This window comes from Microtus ochrogaster, linkage group LG2 (assembly GCF_000317375.1).
Source record: "Microtus ochrogaster isolate Prairie Vole_2 linkage group LG2, MicOch1.0, whole genome shotgun sequence".
In the NCBI taxonomy this organism is placed as follows: Eukaryota; Metazoa; Chordata; class Mammalia; order Rodentia; family Cricetidae; genus Microtus; species Microtus ochrogaster.
The window spans coordinates 17,375,419-17,394,001 of NC_022028.1; the positions used below are offsets into that span (position 1 = coordinate 17,375,419).

Here is an 18,583-nt window from a genome sequence, read left to right on the forward strand (position 1 = left end):
TGGTTTGGGATTTGACATTGCTTTCCTTCTAGATTTTAGTTTTACTGCTGAGATGTTCAAGTCACTTTGGCATTGCATTTATAATCCTTTAGAATTATATTTGTTTTCTATGTTGGAATAAGAAATTTGCCAGAGTTCGGGAGGCAGAGATAAGCAGATCTCTGTGAGTTCAAGACCAGCTTGGTCTACAGAGTGAGTTCCAGGACAGGCTCCAAAGTTACAGAAAAACCTTGTCTCGACAAACAAACAAAACAAAAACAAAGAAATAAAAGAAAGAAAGAAATTTGCCAGTAATTTAGCAAACCAAATCACAGCTATTTATTATTTCATAATTCCATTTCTGAGGATGACTCAGCAGGTGAAGGTCTTTCTGTGCAGCCTAAGGATCTCAGTTTTATTTCTGGAACACACATAAAGGTGGAAGGCAAGAACCAACCCCACAAAGTTGTTCTCAGACCTCCACAAATACACAGGGACATCTCCACATAGTCACTTACACATAAAAAAATTCTACCACATAGAGATTGTTATTAATTTTCTAGATTCTCTTCTTTTATGGCCAAAGTTGAAGTTTGGGGTTGGGCTTTTAGAAAAAACTGTAAGAAAAAATGACCTCTGGCTGCCAGTCAGTCAGGCTGAAAGATTCTCTGGACCACCATGGCCTGGCTCCCTCCCTTCCTTGTCAACTCCTTACATCCTCTGCTGGGACCTGTCCACCATGGGGGATGGCTCCTGGCAGGACCCTCTTCATAAAACAAATAAAAGATTAAGTATTAAAGAAACTCAAAACTCATGTTATTACAAGTGAGATGTGAATCTAAAAGTGTTAATCAGTTTGGCTAGGTTGGCTAGCCAGTGAGCTCCCAGGAACCTCTTGCCTCTGCCTCTCTTCCAACGAGTTTACCAGCACCAGTACCTGGATCCTTGTGCAGAGTCTTTCATCATATTCCAAGATATCTGATTGTTATTTACTTTTTCTTTTGGTTTCAAATGACTATGCTGTTCTCAGGATGTTGACTTAGTGTTAGGCTTGTTTGAGGGTCTGTTCAATGGTTAGTACTGTCAACTTGACAGGACCTGGAATCATTTGAGAGACAAGCCTCTGGGTGTGCCTGTGAAGGATTACACAAGCTAGGTAAGCCTCAGAGAATGTCTGTGAGGGAGTATCTAGATTAGGTTAATTGAGATGCTAAGACATACCTTCCTTAGTTTTGGAGCCCATGACTCCAAAACTAAGATGTACAGTTGACCACAATGGAGACAATTACTCCCCAGCATTTCTTGCAGCTAAGTGGCTATGTGACTAATTTCAGATCAACAGGCTGCTGGGTCTCTGGACTATCACTATAGCTTCATTCTTGCTTGATAGTTGCAGGAGATGGTTTGGGATTTGACATTGCTTTCCTTCTAGATTTCCTGTTGCTGGCATCCTGGACTGAACAAATGGAAGACAGTTGACCAGAGACATATGTCTCTCTCTTCTTCTTTCTCATCTTCTGCATAGATTGATTGATCAGTGGATGTGCTCGGTGTGTGTTGGTGGCAGTGGATACACATATGTTGAAGTACCTATATGTCAGAGTTACTTCTTTCCTTCCACATGATAGTCTTATTAAATTAAGCATTATAAAAAGGCATTTGAAAAAGGGTTTTGGTGGCATTTTTGTTTTCTAAAATAGCTTGAATTTTTTTTTAAAATACTTAAAAAATTTAAAATAATTTTTAAGTAATTATATTTGGTTACAAGTTCATTATATGCCTTAGAATTAAGAAGGTCATGTTTCTATATGCATAGCAGACTTTAGTTACATTATGCACATTTGTGATAAATGCAAGAATACCTATGAATATGCACAAGTCCCCTACAATGCTAAGTTAATTGTGATTGTAAATAAACCTGGAGAAAGATCAGGTTGAAGCCCTCTCACTGTTGTTATAGCCTTATGAAGGACTAAACACGGTTTTGTAACTGAGGGTAAAACTATTCTCTTCTGTAGATTTGTCCTATGAAGCAACTATCCCCGTTGTTTTATCAGGACTGCCATTATGTGATTTCTTTAGCAGTCACTGCCAAGAAGATTTGGACTTCGTGTTTTGTACATTATACCCTAATACTGTGGGACAATGGTCTTGTAACCTGTAAAGATTTGTCAGTTGTAGTGCTTTAATAAAATGATGATTGGTCAGTAGTCAAGCAGGAAGTATAGGCAGGACAACGAGAACAGGAGAATTCTGGGAAGAGGAAAGGCACAGTCTGCCTTCGTCACCCAGATGCAGAGGAAGCAAGATGAAAATGTCTCGCTGATAAAAGTTACCAAGCCACATGGCTAACACAGAAAAGAATTAGGGGTTAATGTAAGTTGTAAGAGTTAATAAGAAGCCTGAGCTACGAGGCCAACCAGTTTATAATTAACATAGATCTCTGTGTGTTTCTTTGGGATTGAATGGCTGTGGAATTGGGTGGGACAGAAATCTCTGTCAACACGGTAATGCGCACACAAACAGGAAACCCCCAGAACCACTGCAATTTTCCTATACTCACTGCAATGAAAGGCTAGATTGAAGCCTGTAATTTACATACTGTAACCTAATTTACATTCTTTGCCCCTCCAATCCTATTTAATAATTCATCAGAAGGCAGTAACTTTGTAGTAAACAACATACTGTTTCCCCCTTTTGGCACTTGGTGAACTTCAGCTGCTGCAATCTGTTCTCCTAAAACAAATTTCATAATATCTTTAATCATTTCAGTCACTCTTCTTTGGATCCATTCTATTAGATTACAAGGCTTTGGCAAGAGAAGCCCTTGAGTTGAACAGTCTTCCCATATGCTGTCTCAGAAGAGGGCTAGGGGAAAATTTGATTGTTCCATGTACCGATTCAGTGGCTGAAATTGACTGTTTTAGCTCTCTGAATGTTAAGAGGTGCCAAACAAATATTGGTGAACGAAAAATTCTGAAAGTAGATTTATTGACAATTTGTTACTTTTATGTATATCTCAAACCACTTACTAAGATTTGCTCTGTTTTTGGAAACTAATTTTAAGTAAAAGGAAGACTTTTAAACCACAGCATGCTGCCATCATGGATTTGGCTGTATACCTTCTACCCAGGAAGGTACAACAGATGGTTACAGTAATTGCCTTCATAGGTGGCCAATAGTGTGGCTTTTAGTCATGTCTTCAGCTATGCATGAAAGAATGAATTAATGAAATACTGAAGGACCACTTTCTAATGGCATAAAATATACATACATAAATATTTGTAAATTGATCTTGCTTTTGATAAAATTTACTTTTATTTCAATAATTTCAAGTTTAAGAACAAAGTTTAATGTTTTACAATATTTATTTTAGGAATTTGAAATAAGGACCGATCTCCTCAGTCCTTCTTATTTTCTATTTATTTAACTTTTGGTAGTAGGGTTTTAGGATGTCGACCACTTTGATACAGAACTCACAGAGATCTAAATCCACTTTCCTCTGTCTCCTAAAATATGGGATTAGTAGTGTGCACAGACACATCCCGAATTCCATTTTTCTTTTTTTAAAATTTTGAGATGCAGGCTCATTAAATTTCACAGGTTGGCCCTGAACTTACTCTATAAGCCAGGCAGGTCTTGAATTTGTGATATTGGTGCATGAGAATTCCAAAGTATCTGAGATTACAGGCCTGGACCTGTACAAATTCTCACAGCAGATACAGTCTTTTCTTTGTTAATTTTCTGAAAGATTTGTTTTTCTATTTTCTGTACATGAGTGCTCTATCTGCACATAAGTATTAGTACACCCTGTGCATGCCTTATGTCTAGGAGTTCAGGAGAGCACATTTATGGACCACTACATAGGTACTGGGAACCAAACCTAGGGTCTTTATAGGAGCAGCAAGTGCTCTCAATCACTGAGCCATTTTTTCCAGTCCCATAAATACCTCACATAATAGAATTCTATGTTTCAAATTACAGTTGCACTAAAATATTAACTTGGTTTACTGGATTATTTATTTATTTTTATGTGCATTGGTGCTTTGCCTGCATGTATGTCTGTGTGATGGTGTTGGATCCCCTGGAATTGGAGTGACAGACAGTTGTGAGCTGCCATTTGGGTGCTGGCAATTGATCCTTGTCCTTTGGAAGAGCATCCAGTGCTCTTAAGTGCTGAACCATCTCTCCAGCCTTATTTGCTGGATTCTTAATCTGTATTTTTAAAGACAAAATTGTAAATAATTTATGGAAATGTGCACTTACCTTATTAAACACTCAAAGACTATCAGAAAGAAGCAAACTGCTTTAAAGAGACATAATTTATTCCTTCTTTTGTTGACTCTCATGAGAATATATGACACACAGGTAAATAATGACATGTGGACTTAAATGGAGATTTTTGCTGTTTTATTTTTTTCCAGGTAGGGTTTCTTTGTGTAGCTTTGGTGCCTGTCCTGGAAATCTCTGTAGATCAGGCTGGCCTCAGACTCACAGAGATCCTCCTGTCTCTGCCTCCCTAATGTTGGAATTAAAGGCAGGTGCCATCATGCTAGGCAATGAAAGATTTTTAAAAAGTAAGTTCTTTATTTGTTTGACCTCTTTAAAAGCTTTACCTTTGTTTTCAAGTATTAAGTAGTATGTATGAGACATCTGACCACGCATTTTCCCGTTTATATGCGCAGTAAATAGAGCTGGGGGTGTCATTCTGCCTCAGAGCCCTCGCCTAGCATGTGCAGAGCCTGGGGTCTCATCACCAACCCTGACAAAGAGATCCTTTGAGGAAGACAACACAGTGTAAGCATGTGCACTTGTCGACCGAATCCTCCTCATTGGGGTAAGTTTAGTGGCCTCTGCGTAGTCTCCACTTGGCTTTTGTAACGAAGGAGTTTCAGTGAAGCTGTCATGTGTTCACCTGTTGCCTGTGACTGCCTTCCTCAACTGTGATGGAGCGGGTTCTTCAAATGGAGATCCTATGACCATGAAATGCACAATACTTCTACTGGCCTTTCCAGACAAAGGTCGCTGCCTCTTTCTTGACTAGGAATTCAGGTTGCAAGCTGCCCTCCAATATTTGTCTTAAGTATTTCTTTCTTTCTTTCTTTTTCCTTTTCTTTCTTTCTTTTTTTTTTTTGGTTTTTCGAGACAGGGTTTCTCTGTGGTTTTGGTTCCTGTCCTGGAACTACCTCTTGTAGACCAGGCTGGTCTCGAACTCACAGAGATCCGCCTGCCTCTGCCTCCCAAGTGCTGAGATTTAAGTATTTCTTTTGATGGCTTTTTTTCCCCTCCTTGAAAATTGAGGAAAGTGTGAAAGGAGCAGTGTCTGGGAGAGAAGAGACAGCACTGCGTGGGATGCACTTTCTCCACAAGATTCTGTTTGTGCCACCAGCTAACATTTCCTCCACCCTCAAGCCCACAACTGTCACTCACTCTCTACTGAGTAAAGAGCCATCTAATTTCTCACACAGACTGAGCACCTGATGTCTTTAGTATTTAGCAATGCTAATTCTGCAGTATAAATCCCAGACCTTGAAAACTGGAAATCATCTGTGCCCTCCTACAGGAGATGGACAATTTTGCTGCAAGTGGCCATGCATGTTCTTCATTCAGCTCGGACAATGCAGGGCAATGGAAAGTGTTTTAAAATCCCTGTGCCACTTTCTAGGCTCTCACAGGGCTAAGGCACAAGGATTAGCGGAAGTCTCCACTCTATCCGAATCCACATATTCTTACATGGTGCATTTTGGTTTGATTATGTTTCTGAGTGTGGGTTTGCGCAGGTGAGTGCAGTGCCTTCAGAAGCTGGAGGAGGATGCTGGATCCCCTGGAGCTGGAGTGGCTCTGAGCTGCTGACGTAGGTGCTAGGAACCAAACTCTATTCTTCTTGCATGAGCAGCAGGGGTGCTTAACTGCTGAATTATCTCTGCTGCCTTGATGCTGAATTTTAAAACCTGAATTCCTTCTTATCTTACCCTAGTGGTTAGAAGGCAATTGGCTGATTCAGGTACACCCACTTGTAGGAGGCGCGGAAGTCCCTGTGCTCACAGATAAGCAGCCGGGAAACCAGGAATGTTAAACTTTCAGAGACGTCTCTTCAAAGGGAGAGAGATGTATAGCCTGTTTTCTGCCCAGAAGGCTGGGAATGAATGTGGTTAATAGCTTGGTGACCTCTGTGTCATTGTACTTTATAAGAATTTCCATGTAATCATGTGTTGACCTTTGCTGTGCACATGGACTGAATTAATTATCACCAAGAACCGCCCTCCTCAACTGTGCTGCGCTTAAAATATGCCTGAAATAAATGTCTACTCCATGTCAGACTCTTGAAGTTTGAATCAACATTGGTTACCGAGTCCTGTGGACTGGGATACCTCGGGATACCTTCTTGTCTCATCCCAATTGACACTGTGGTGTTTTTAGAAACCCCCACACCCACTGATCTGAATCCTAGTTGTCTTTGTTGTAAAATCTACTACTAGAGTGCACTAAAAGTCACCTTTTTTTTTGAAACAGGATCTTAAAGATTATTATTTTTTCTTAAAGATTATTTTAAGATAATCCTGTTTTAATAACTTTTTAATAACTTTTCGTAGTTCTTCATAGTAGCCTCATCCAAATTATATTACAAAGAATATTAGGCATGTACAGTTTTCAGCTCTTCTAAGACATTGAGCTTAGTTTCGAAGAAATAATATCATTTGAAAAAAATGTGTGGATTAAGCACATTCGTGATTAACTCTGAGGCAACAATAATGTGTCAAATTAAGGAATTAAATCAAAACATTTTCCCCTTGGTGTCATGTAACCAAGTGCTGCGCACCGCGCCCCTGTGTCTGTGCTCTGTGCGCTGGCACCCAGTTCGCGAGCTTCGGGCAAGGGGCTGGAGGTTAAAATACACAGACAGACAGAGAGACAGCGACATGGGTCATCCTTGAATTCCCCAAGAATGCCCCCTTTATTGTGTTCAGGGGCAGATTATATAGGGATAGCCACGCCCCAGCCAAACCCACCAGAAACCACTCTCCTGCCATCAGGAACTCCTGAAGGTCTTGTGCTCAGAGCAGCTGTAGGCACTTAGATCAGGGGATTACAAGAAATTCAGGATCTGGGGTCTCACTGCTCCCAACAACCAAGAATGAGTCCAGACTTGAATTTGTGGCTTCATGGTTGGTCCCTGCATCTTCCATCCTCTGTCTGTCAGTTGTATGAGTCTGAAACTGTGCCTGTCTGAAGGCTGTCTTGTGAATCTGTTCCTACATGTGTCTGTCCCTAACAAAGGGCCTTGGGATTTGCCCTGTTCTTATTGAACATCACAGAAAGCATCCCACGAGGAAGGAGTGGGATACTTTACAGAAATCTTTAATAGAGTTTTAAAAGGCATTGAATCACCAATTCTGACTGACCTAGACAATAAACAATACTACAAATGATAATACTGATGCCCAAATGTTGTGTGCAATATTTATGTGGGTATTAATTTTAGGATACTGATTTCAATCTCTATTTTTGCTGTTTTCAGTAAATAATTATTATAAGAGGACCGTTAGCCTGGCTCAGGGGCATGGGAGATCATCCCTTAAGATTACAACATGGATTAGCTCATGCTGCAAAAGCTGATTGCTTGGGAAGTCCAAGGTAAGTATAACTAGTTGTCAGATTATTCTCTTAAAGGCATGTGAAACAAATAGCTGAGTACATAGTAGGATGCAGTCTTTAGTCTCACGTGACTTCAGGGCATATTATTGACTCTGGTTATGAGAGTCCAGCAAAAGTTCCAGTTCCTCAGAATGAAATAAATATTTTTACCATAGTGCATTGCCACAAAAAATTTTCATTTGACTGCACATTAGAATAACAGCTGCAATTGAGATCAATAATTTTGAAAAAGACAATTTACTTTTAGAAGTTATATCTAGTGGAAATGGACATGGAATGAACATGGAGGGGGTTGCTATTAAAATAATCTGCGATGCAGAGTGAAGGGCAGGTATGCGTATAACCAGCAGTAGACTGAAGACGACAGGTGGGTAGAAGTGATGAAGCCCTCTGGACCAGGGAGGATGCTGCAACTGGCCATGGGAATCGCTGAACTAAGACCTCTCTAACTTGTGATGTGTGATTGTGGAGTCACATGTGCAGTGACAAGTGCTCTCTGCGTGTGGCCTGAAAGTTCTTGTAAGGAATAAAGAGGCAATGCAGCAAACTCTGTGCCTAAGTGCTTTATTGGCTAGAGTACATAAGCTCGGTGTCTTATATAAAGTCTACTGTCTTGAATACTAGAAATTCCAAACTAGAATATTGTTTGAAGGACTAAAGAAAAAGATCTGGTTATGGATAGAAGTAGAGGCATTTAGACTGTGGTGTTTTAAATAATTTTAATTTGAATAAATATCTAGTAGCATTGCATATGAATTTTTATTTCATCTCAATTCTCTAAACTAAGTAAGGTATTAAAATCTAATAGAAAGGCTGGACAGATAGTGGATAAAGGCATTTGCTGCCAAGGCTACTGCTCTATGTTTTATCCCCAGGATTCATATGGTAAGAAAACAAACTTTCTCAAGCTTCCTCCTGACTCTTATATATGCTCCAACACACATGTGAACCTGTGTGAACACACACAGTGAATTGCTAAAAAATAAAATTTATAAAGAGAATAACTATTAGAATTTAAATGAAATAAGAAACACTGCAAGCCAGTGAGTAAACAGGCATGACTTAGTTCTTTAAACTTTATGAAAAAAAAAAACACAAAAAACTTTCCCAATATCTAGTTTTGAAGATAAGAATAGATCTATTATAAACTGTATGTTTAAATTTTAAGTTATTGTTGAACTAAAATTTTTATTACATTTCCATTGTGTGTGTTTGTGTGTGTTTGCCTGTGTCACAACATTCTTGTCGAGGTCAGAGGACAACCTGTGGGAGCCAGTTCTCCCCTTCCACCACGTGGGTTCAAACTCATGCTTGGTGACAAGTGCCTTTGTCACGGAGCCATCTCATTGGCCCTTACTGTTTGATTGGAGACACAGCACTGGAAAGGGACAGGGAAAGAAGACAGTTGGTAAAACGAGAAGATACAGAAATTCATAGCATTGACAATAAAGACATTGATAAGCTAATGGAAAGACAAAGAAATAAGAGAAAAAGCAGAGTTGATATTAGGAAAATAAAGTAATGACTGCACAATTATAAGGAAATGTTGTCAAACGCAAATCCAGTTCTGGGTCTCCATAAAATATCACATGCAAACTTGTTTAAACTAGGATTTAAGTTTTGAAAAATGGACATAAATGATATTAGGCAATTGATTTAAAATCAAGAGCTCAGGAAAGGCTAGGGAAAAAAAAAACTCATAAATCCACACTGGAGAGATAGGATTACTAAAATATGATAAAGATGGCAAAGAAAGATAACAAACTCCCTGGAGAAATAGCACACTGCTATAAAGAAAGGCTTGGGCCCTCAAGTATCCTCATAAGGAGATATGAGCTTGTGAGATGACTCAGTGAATAAAGCCACCAAGTCCGGGGGGTCCTGAGTTCAATCCCTGGGACCTGCAGAGTGGACGGAGAAATCAGAGTCCCCCAAGCTGTTCTCCAAACACCACATGTGCCCTGAGCCATGAGTATCCCCAGAAGCAAGCAGATAAATATTAAAAAGATTGCCCTAATATGTAACCCCCTTCACCAGCTGTTTTCTCTGACATAAAGAAGCATTGTAGAAATTTCACAGACATTTTCCCATGAATAATGTCATCTACTTTGGGTCTTGGGAGAATAGTTCTAAGAGGAGAGAATTGACAAGAAGCCTGGGTGAAAATGAAACCCTCCGGGTGAGGAGGAGAGAAAGGCAAATCAAACAAGTCAAACATAGCATAGGAGGTGGGAATGCTTTTCCTGGGGAGATGCGTTAGGGGAGGACATTCAGGACAGGACGCTGGTTCGGGTATCAAAGCTAGACCTAAAGCAAAACCAAGTGCAGAGCTGCCAGCACAGAACAAAGGCATTGCCAGCAGGCAAGAGCAGGGCCATGCAGAGCAAGCAAGAACAGTGGTTCTTGTTCTCATGAAAGGGGGCTTTTAAGTCATATTCTGGATGGGCTGAATGACCGGGGCTTTGCCAAGCTCAGAAGACCTGGACAGCAGTGCTCAGCCAAGGAGACTGTATGCGCCTTAGCGCATTTGGTTTGATTCAGAAGACACATCCTGTGTTCGCCCTAGCAAGTCACACCTATATTCGCAGTTGGAAATACAGATGGAAGGAAACACTATCCTCTTGAGTCCTACAGAGAAAGCACTCCTCATTAATTCTGCTGGAGTTAGGGTTGCTTCCAGGGTTCCGTGGGGCAGGTGAGGACACGAGGATGGCCTGGGGTATATCAGAAAGGCGAAAGAAAGATAGCTGTGGAGGCAGAATGAAGAGCCAGCATAAGCTGGAGGCAGGAAGGTTCCCACAATGGAAAACCAGTGCGTGAAATACAAAGGAGACCGTCTTTGCCTTTGGTACGAATCTAGGTCACTTACGTAAAGCCGCGTTTTTCCATGTGAATTTTTGTCTGGGCTTTGATACCATAGCTGTCTAAAAAATGTTTCACCGTCTGATATAACAATGGATTTCATCCCAGAATACAACTGTTGTATAACACAATCCACTGGGTTGGAACGGGCACAAAAGTCAACCAGCACGATTTTAAGCTTTGTGTCCCTTTGTTTGCAGGGATTCAGGCATCTGTGAGCCTTTGTCATCAGGCGATTCCAGAGCGTTTTCCACACACTGGGATGTTTATGTTTTATTACCTGCTGGATCCCCCTGGAAAGAATCTCCGCGGGATTGTCATGTGCTGCCTTTGTTGGAGCTATACATATAAACGTCCTCCTAAGCCATCGCTGAAGGGAGCGCGATTTCCACAGCCGATTTACCCAAAAAGTGTGACATGAAGGATGAAGGGGACCTTCCACAGGAGGTAGGACTCTAATAATCAAAACATTATTTGCCAAAATATTGACAGCGAAGGTTTGATGACGGTGTAAATTTCCGCACGGCTGGGGATGAGGGCACTGTGGCGTGCTGTAGGCCTGCTTTTGAGAAGTTTGGGAAATAGCGCCCTTCTGTTCCACAGTTTCTAATAGCAGAACAGCTCGGAATTTTCACCCAGCCAGTTTTGCTTGGTTTGAGCAATCACTTGAAATGACTTTGTCGGGCACTGGGCTTTAGACGAACAAGAATGCTGTAAGATTTTATTCAAATTTTGGTTACTGCTGAAGAAATGGTCTCTGCAATTCTCAAACCTCACTCTGTCGCATTCTACACCCGCCCCGCCCCCCACCCTTAAGGAGAAAAAGGAAAAGGACTCTGAGGGCGAGGAATTCAGCACTGTGCCCTCCAAATACTTCTTCCCCCACCTCCAGTACTTCAGGAGTCTCTACCCTATGTGGGCCGCTGAGACTCGTGAACAAAGAGACAGGAGAGAAACCCCAAAGCGTCCAGAGCATGAAGCCTAGGCACAGGCATAGTTAGCGGGAGCCCCACTTAGCTTGGAAGCTTTCTCTGCCCTACCTGGGCTCTGGGTACCAATCACTGAACAAAGGCTCCACCAGTTCAGATGGGCAGATGGGGAGAGCCAAGAAAACCCCAAGGCTGGGTCCTTCTTAGACCTCAACACATTCTGCCAGGATCTTCAGTGACTTAAATTGCCAATAGTCTTAGTTTTGATGCCAGGAAGCCACGTATCCACCAAATTCTCAGCAGCATTACTAGGAAAAAATATCAAAAACACATTTTCATTTCTTTGTGTGTCCATACCTTTGCATAAACACGTGTCTATTTTTAACCATTAAAGACAATAATTCAGTTATGTACTTAGTATGCTTTTATTTTATAGACCAGAGTGTCTTCTCTTGTAACATTTTTAACGCTTCTGTTGATTAGGCCCCATGTTTATAATTGCAATAGCTTGTTATCTGATATCTCCCTGACCTTGTATAACAGTCTTCGCTCTTTCTTCAACCTCCCTTACAGAACCCAGTATCATGCATATGTATCACACACTGCACACATATTTACATTTTATACATTATTTATTTCTTTTTCTTTTAAAAATGTGTAGCCTAGGCTGGCCTCGAACTCGTGATCCTCCTGCCTCTGCCTCCTTCAGCAAATCCTACCTACGTGTGCCACCACAATTGGTTATACATTATTTCTTAACTTTCACCTGCATATATGTTTGTATACCATATATGTGCCTAGTGTCCTGGGAAACCAGAAGAGGTCCCTGCAACTGGATTTGCAGATGATTGTGAGCCACCATGTGGGTGCTGAGAATCAAACTTGCTCTCTGGAACAGTGGTCAGGACTCTTAATCACTCAGCAGTATCTCCAGATCCTTTTTTTTTTTTTGCTTTTTTGAAATATATTTGGTGAAAAATTATCTGCTATTTTTTGTTCATCCATCAAACCTTTACTTCACTTACCTTTTAATTGAAAAGCAGACTCAGAAGGAGGCTTGGGCACAAATTTTATTGGAGTCTGAGTGAAAATAACAGAGAGAACAATGAACAGTCAGGTGGAGGTATACGGGGGCGGGGAGATGGCTGAAAGGAGAAAAAAAGGGTGATTTTTTTTCTGAGTTAGAGGTTAAGAAAGCAAACAGGCTTAGAAATACAGCCTGTGGGGGCTGGAGAGATGGCTCAGAGGTTAAGAGCATTTCCTGTTCTTCCAAGGGTCCTAAGTTCAATTCCCAGCAACCACATGGTGGCTCACAACCATCTGTAATGGAGTCAGGTGCCCTCTTCTGGCCTGCAGGCATACACACAGACAAAATATTGTATATATAATAATAAATAAATATTTTTTTTTTCAAAAAGAAATACAGCCTGTGGGCAGGCACATAGGGAGAATGGAGATCAGCGAAACTGAGACACTTGGGGTAAGGGCAAGCAGGCTGACGATCAGGGCTGGTGTCAGAGAAAGGGAGATACACAGGAAGTAAAGTATTTCAAACTGATCAGTTCTAACTACCTCAGAGAGGAGCCATAGCAATCCACCTACAGTATTAGTGTTTAGATGTGGCCAGAACAGTTCACATTCCTCAATGGGGGTAGCTGGGTAGCCAATAGGGTCCTAGGGAAGAAGGAAATACAGAGATAAGGAAGGATAAAGCTAGTGGAATAGATGGAGATGGGGTTTGCATAGAAAAGGACCCAATGTAGAAGCTGGAAAAATGGCTGAAGCTGGGTTGTCCCAGGCCTCAGAGAACAGTAATCTGAACTTTTCTAAAAATGATGGAGATGATAGAGAATGATGGATGAAGCCTCAGCAAAGCAGGAGCGTGATTATCATTGTGATTTATGGAGGTAGCAGTCATAGGAGAAGGCAATGTTGGCTGCAGGGACAGGGAGGAGAGACTGTGGGGCCTCAAGGTGACAAAGGATGAGTAACAGGAACACTTTTTCTTTAGTAATTTTGCTATATTACTACTACTACTACTACTACTACTACTACTACTACTACTACTACTACTACTACTACTACTGATGGGGTCTCACTAAGCAGTCTAGGCTGACCTGGAATTCACTATGTAGACCAGGCTACCTTTCAGTTCACGAGAGTTTCACCCACCTCTGCCTCCCCAGTGCTGGGATGAAAGGCACATACCACCACCAAGTCCAGCAGAAGCGTTTGTTTCTAAATAGTGAACTCACTGAAAAGAATCTCCATGATACAGTAACTGTGTTCTGCTCTAGGCTGCTCTCAAGATTCCACTGGTAGACTGTCACTGGACTCACTTACTCTCCATGGGAAGGTTATTAGACCAAATCAGTAGAGTAGAAACCTTGGGCCAATAACGCACATTTAGATCATCTGATGGAAGTGTATGGTGTGTTCCTGCCAATATGTCTCCAGTCAATATTTTCACTATCTCCCTTTCCTTTTCCTTGAGTAACACATTTTAAGGTGACTAGAGGCATATCTTTTTCTTTTCTCTGTGATACATTCTTATAACTTTGATGACTATAGATTTTTGAGTCCAGTATTTGTAGCAGAGGTTACAACTTGCTGACAGTCATTTTTTTTTTTAAACTTGCTTTTCTTTTCATGAACTCCCCATCAGTATAATTAAAGTGCTTGGTAAATTGATGATTTTTATCTCAAACCATGGATGGTTACACAGGGGACTTAAAGAAGGATTTTTAGAGGATTGGCATTAAAAATGTAACTATTAAAGAAAATTAAAAGTCGATGAATAAAACCAGTGATATTTAGACCCTAAATAACACCGGTTACTATATTGGAAGGGAAACTTTTAGGTTCAGTTAGGGTTTGAATTTAATGCTTGACAGAATTTCTTTAGGTTAAGGCTCTGTAATTTGATCAAGGCAGCAAGCTGAAATTCACAATGACAGACTTATATTAAGCCACAGGAATGAGGTTCAAAAGGGACAGCGTGATGAGTAAAATAAGGCCCCATATGAATGACTTGTGATACAGAGTGTTCCTCATGGATGTTGGGGATGAGGAAATGACTGACGACCAGATCAGAGAGACTTCAAAGGTGGGAAAGGCTGCTCTTCTGGAAATGTCCAAGATCAGATCAACCTGTTGTTGTGGAATTTTGAGACTATCTGAATTTAGACGAATTAGAATTGTCTATTTGTGCCAATTAACCAACACAATTGCATTCCCCGTGCTTATGTTCAGCCACTGCAATCTGGTTTTCCTCATACTTTATTGTCAGCGCAAATGAGCTTAGTTTTATACAAGCTTAGTCTAGGTTCTCTTGCTGTGTAATGACTGAACTAATCAAATAGTATATCCGCTCATTTCATGTTTTGATGATAGAGATGGAACCTAGGGCCTTTTTTTATGATTGAAAAAAAAGTTCTACCATTGGGATATGTCTTTAGTCCCCATTAACTAAAGACAAAAGTACTTTAGAGTCCATACAAGAGTATGCTGGCCATGTTAATCCCTCTGAGAATCCTAACACTGCTTTTAATGCCCTCACTTTCCTGAGAGGGTCTGTTGGCTTATTGTGTTAAGAACCTGGAGATGCTCAGATAGGGCACTGAAGGCCATCCTGAGGTTGGCCCCTGAGGTAACACAGAATGAAGCACTTTCCTAAGGAAGAGCCTTGGAGACACAGAATATCTGGGTAATGATAACCATGGCCACCCTCTCTTCAACAGTTAAAATATCTGGGTAATGATAACCATGGCCACCCTCTCTTCAACAGTTAATGTACACTGGTCACTGATTGTCTAACACAATGGCACAATCAGTGAAAACTATGTAGTTAACTACTTGATAAGAGGAACATACTTCTAAATGGACTGGGCTGAGAACAGCTGAGATGGCTCTTCTCTTAGGAAAATAAAGCAAAGTTGAAAATCTGTCTCAATTGTTCTTCTGGTCCCCTGGGGCTTTTGGGAACTCCCAATCACTCATTAACTAGAGTAACTTTGTAGAAGACTCTCTAGTATCTAGTTTCAGCTTCTCAGCATCCTGGACTCCCACAGTGACCATTCGTGTTCTCATGAACAGAGTTCATTTACTTTCAGTTAAATATTTGATACCCTGCATTCTCCTAGTTGGGTCCACATCTTGGTATCAACATTTAAAAGGTAAGAGACTTGGGGCGAATCTTATCTTTCTCTGAACTAGCATATAGTTGGTATATGTTCTTCCTTTTTAAAGATTTTATTTTTATTTAGATGTATGCATATAAAATATATGTGTGTATGTGTGCACACATGTGTGTTTTGATGCCTGTGCAGAGCAGAAGTGGGTGTCAAATTAGTTGAAACTGGAGATACATGTGATTGTGAGCCACCTGAAGTGGGTACTAAAAATCGAACTCAAGTCCTCTTAAAGAACAGCATACACTCTTTTCTTTCTGTTTCTCTTTTAAAAATCAATCAATTAACTAATTATTTTTACACCCCAACTGCATTTCCCCCTCTTTATTCTTCTGTTCTCTTCCCCCATCTCCCTTCTTCCCCCTCAATCCACTCCTTTTTTTTCTGTTTTTGTTCAGACAGGGGCAGGCCTATTATGGGTATCAGCAAAGCATGGTGTATCAAGTTGCTATAAGACTAAGCACCTTCCTTTGCATTTAGGCTGGGCAAGGCAACCCAGTATGAGAAATAGGTTCCCAAGAGCCTTTCAAAGCATTAGGGACAGTTCTTGATCCCATCGTTAGGAGTCCCATAAATAGACCGAGCCACACAACTGTCACATACATGTACAGGGCTTTGGTTAGTCCCATGCAAGCTCTTTGGTATGATGGTTCAGATTTTGTGAGTTCCTATAAGCCAGGTTAGTTATTTCTGTGGGTTTTCTTGTGATATCTTTGACCTCTTTGGATCCTACAATTCTTCCTCCCTCTTTTCAGCATGATTTCCTGCACTCAGTCTAATTAGCTGAGTGTCTATGCCTATTTCCACCAGTAGTTGGATGAAGGCTTTTTGATGACAATTGGGATGGTTACCAATATGATCACAGGAGATGGACAGTTCAGGATAGGAATCCACAATTGCTAGGAGTCTTAGCTGAGGTCATTCTTGTAGATATATATGGGAGGATCCTTCACATATGTTTTCTACCTGATGCTGAATATCCCTCATTCCTTTCAATTCTCTTCCTTCACATCCATCTCCCAACCAGATCCCTCAAATTCCCATGTCCACATGCTCCCAGTCCACCCAGGAGATCTCTTCTATATCCCCATCGCAGGGAGGTCCATTTGTCTCTCTTTGGGCCCTCCTTGTTTCCTACCCTCTCTGGTCTGTGGATTATATCATGGCTATCCTTTGCTTTACAGCTAATATCCACTTATGAGTGAGTACACACCATGTTTGTCTTTCTGGGTCTGGGTTACCTCACTCAGGATGATTATTTTTCTACTTCTATCCAATACTTTCTAATTTTCCATTAAAAATTTTTAAATTGATTTTATTGAGCTCTACATTTTTCTCTGCTCCCCTACTTGCCTCTCTCCTCCCCTTCAACCCTCTCTCAAGCTTCCCATGCTCTCAATTTAGTCAAGAGATTGTCTTTTTTCTACTTCCAATGTAGATTAGATCCATATATGTCTCTCTTATGGGTCTCACTGTTGTTTAGGTTCTCTGGGATTGTTATTTAAAGGCTGGTTTTCTTTGTTTTGTGTTTAAAAACCACTTATGGTGAGTACATATGATAATTGTCTTTCTGTGTCTGGGTTACCTCACTCAATATGATGTTTTCTAGATCCATCCATTTTCCTGAAAGTTTCAAGATGTCATTATATTTTTCTGCTGTGTAATACTTCATTGTGTAAATGTACTACATTTTTTCTTATCCATTCTTCAGTTGAGGGGCATTTAGGTTATTTCCAGGTTCTGGCTATGACAAACAATGTTACTATGAACATAGCTGGGCACAAGTCCTTGTGGCATGATTGAACATCCTTTGGGTATATGCCTAAAAGTGATATTGCTGGGTCTTGAGGAGGTTTGTTTCCTAATTTTCTGAGAAATAGCTATACTGATATCCAAAGGGGCTATACCAGCTTGCACTCCCACCAGCAATGCAGAAGTGTTCCCTTTTCCCCACAGCCTCTCCAGCATAAGTTGTCATCAGTGTTTTTGATCTTGGCTATTCTTACAGGTGTAAGTTGGAATTTCAGAGTTGTTTTGATATGCATTTCTCTGATGAGTAAGGATGTTGAACATTTCCTTAAGTGTCTTTCAGCCATTCTAGATTCCTCTGTTGAGAAGTTCTCTGTTTAGGTTTGTACATCATTTTTTTTTTACTGGATTATTTGTTCTTTTGATGACCAATTTCTTGAGTTCTTTGTATATTTTGGAGATCAGTCTTTTGTCTGATGTGGGGTTGGTGAAGATCTTTTCCCATTCTGATATCATTGTTTTTAACAGCTGAATAATACTACATTGTGAAAATATACCACATTTTCTTTATGCATTCTTCAACTGAGGGGCATATAGGTTGTTTCCAGGCTCTGGCTATTTTGAATAATGCTGCTATGAACATAGTTGAGCAAATGTCCTTGTGGTATGATTGAGTATCCTTTGCGTACATACCCAAGAATGGTATAGCTGGGTCTTGTGGTCTAATGATTCCCAGTTTTCTGGGAAACCTCCATATTTATTTACAAAGTGACTGTATAAGTTTACACTCCCATCAGCAATGGAGGAGTGTTTCTTCTTCCTCTACATCCTTCCCAGCAGAAGTTGTTATTTTGTGTTTTGATTCTAGCCATTTTGACAGGTGTAAGATGGAATCTCAGAGTTGTTTTGATTTGCGTTTTCCTGATGGCTAAGGAGGGTAAACATTTCTTTATGTGTTTCTCTGCCATTTGAGATTATTTTATTGAGAAATATCTGTTCAGATATGTACTCCATTTTTAATTGGATTTTTTTCTATGTCTAGTTTTTTTGAGTTCTCTTAATTGCTGAACCAACTCCTCCAGCCCTGTAATGTGTTCCTAAACTGTTATCACCCGTGCGTTTATGAGGTATTTGAGTCTTATTGTCCTTCAGTGTCACACTAAGTAAAGCTCCTGGGAGAGAGAGAGAGAGAGAGAGAGAGAGAGAGAGAGAGAGAGA

At 40.5% G+C, this 18,583-nt stretch overlaps 1 protein-coding gene across 1 annotated transcript in view; it reads left to right on the plus strand.

Moving 5' to 3' along the window:
- Positions 1–10,879: 10,879 nt before the first annotated feature.
- Positions 10,880–18,583, plus strand: part of Lgsn (lengsin, lens protein with glutamine synthetase domain) — a 27,566-nt gene continuing 19,862 nt past the window's right edge. Inside the window, exon 1 of the mRNA XM_026785412.1 lies at positions 10,880–10,944. Within this exon, the coding sequence (XP_026641213.1) occupies positions 10,915–10,944 (30 nt within the window). The 5' untranslated portion in view covers positions 10,880–10,914. The remainder of the gene's footprint in view (positions 10,945–18,583) is intronic.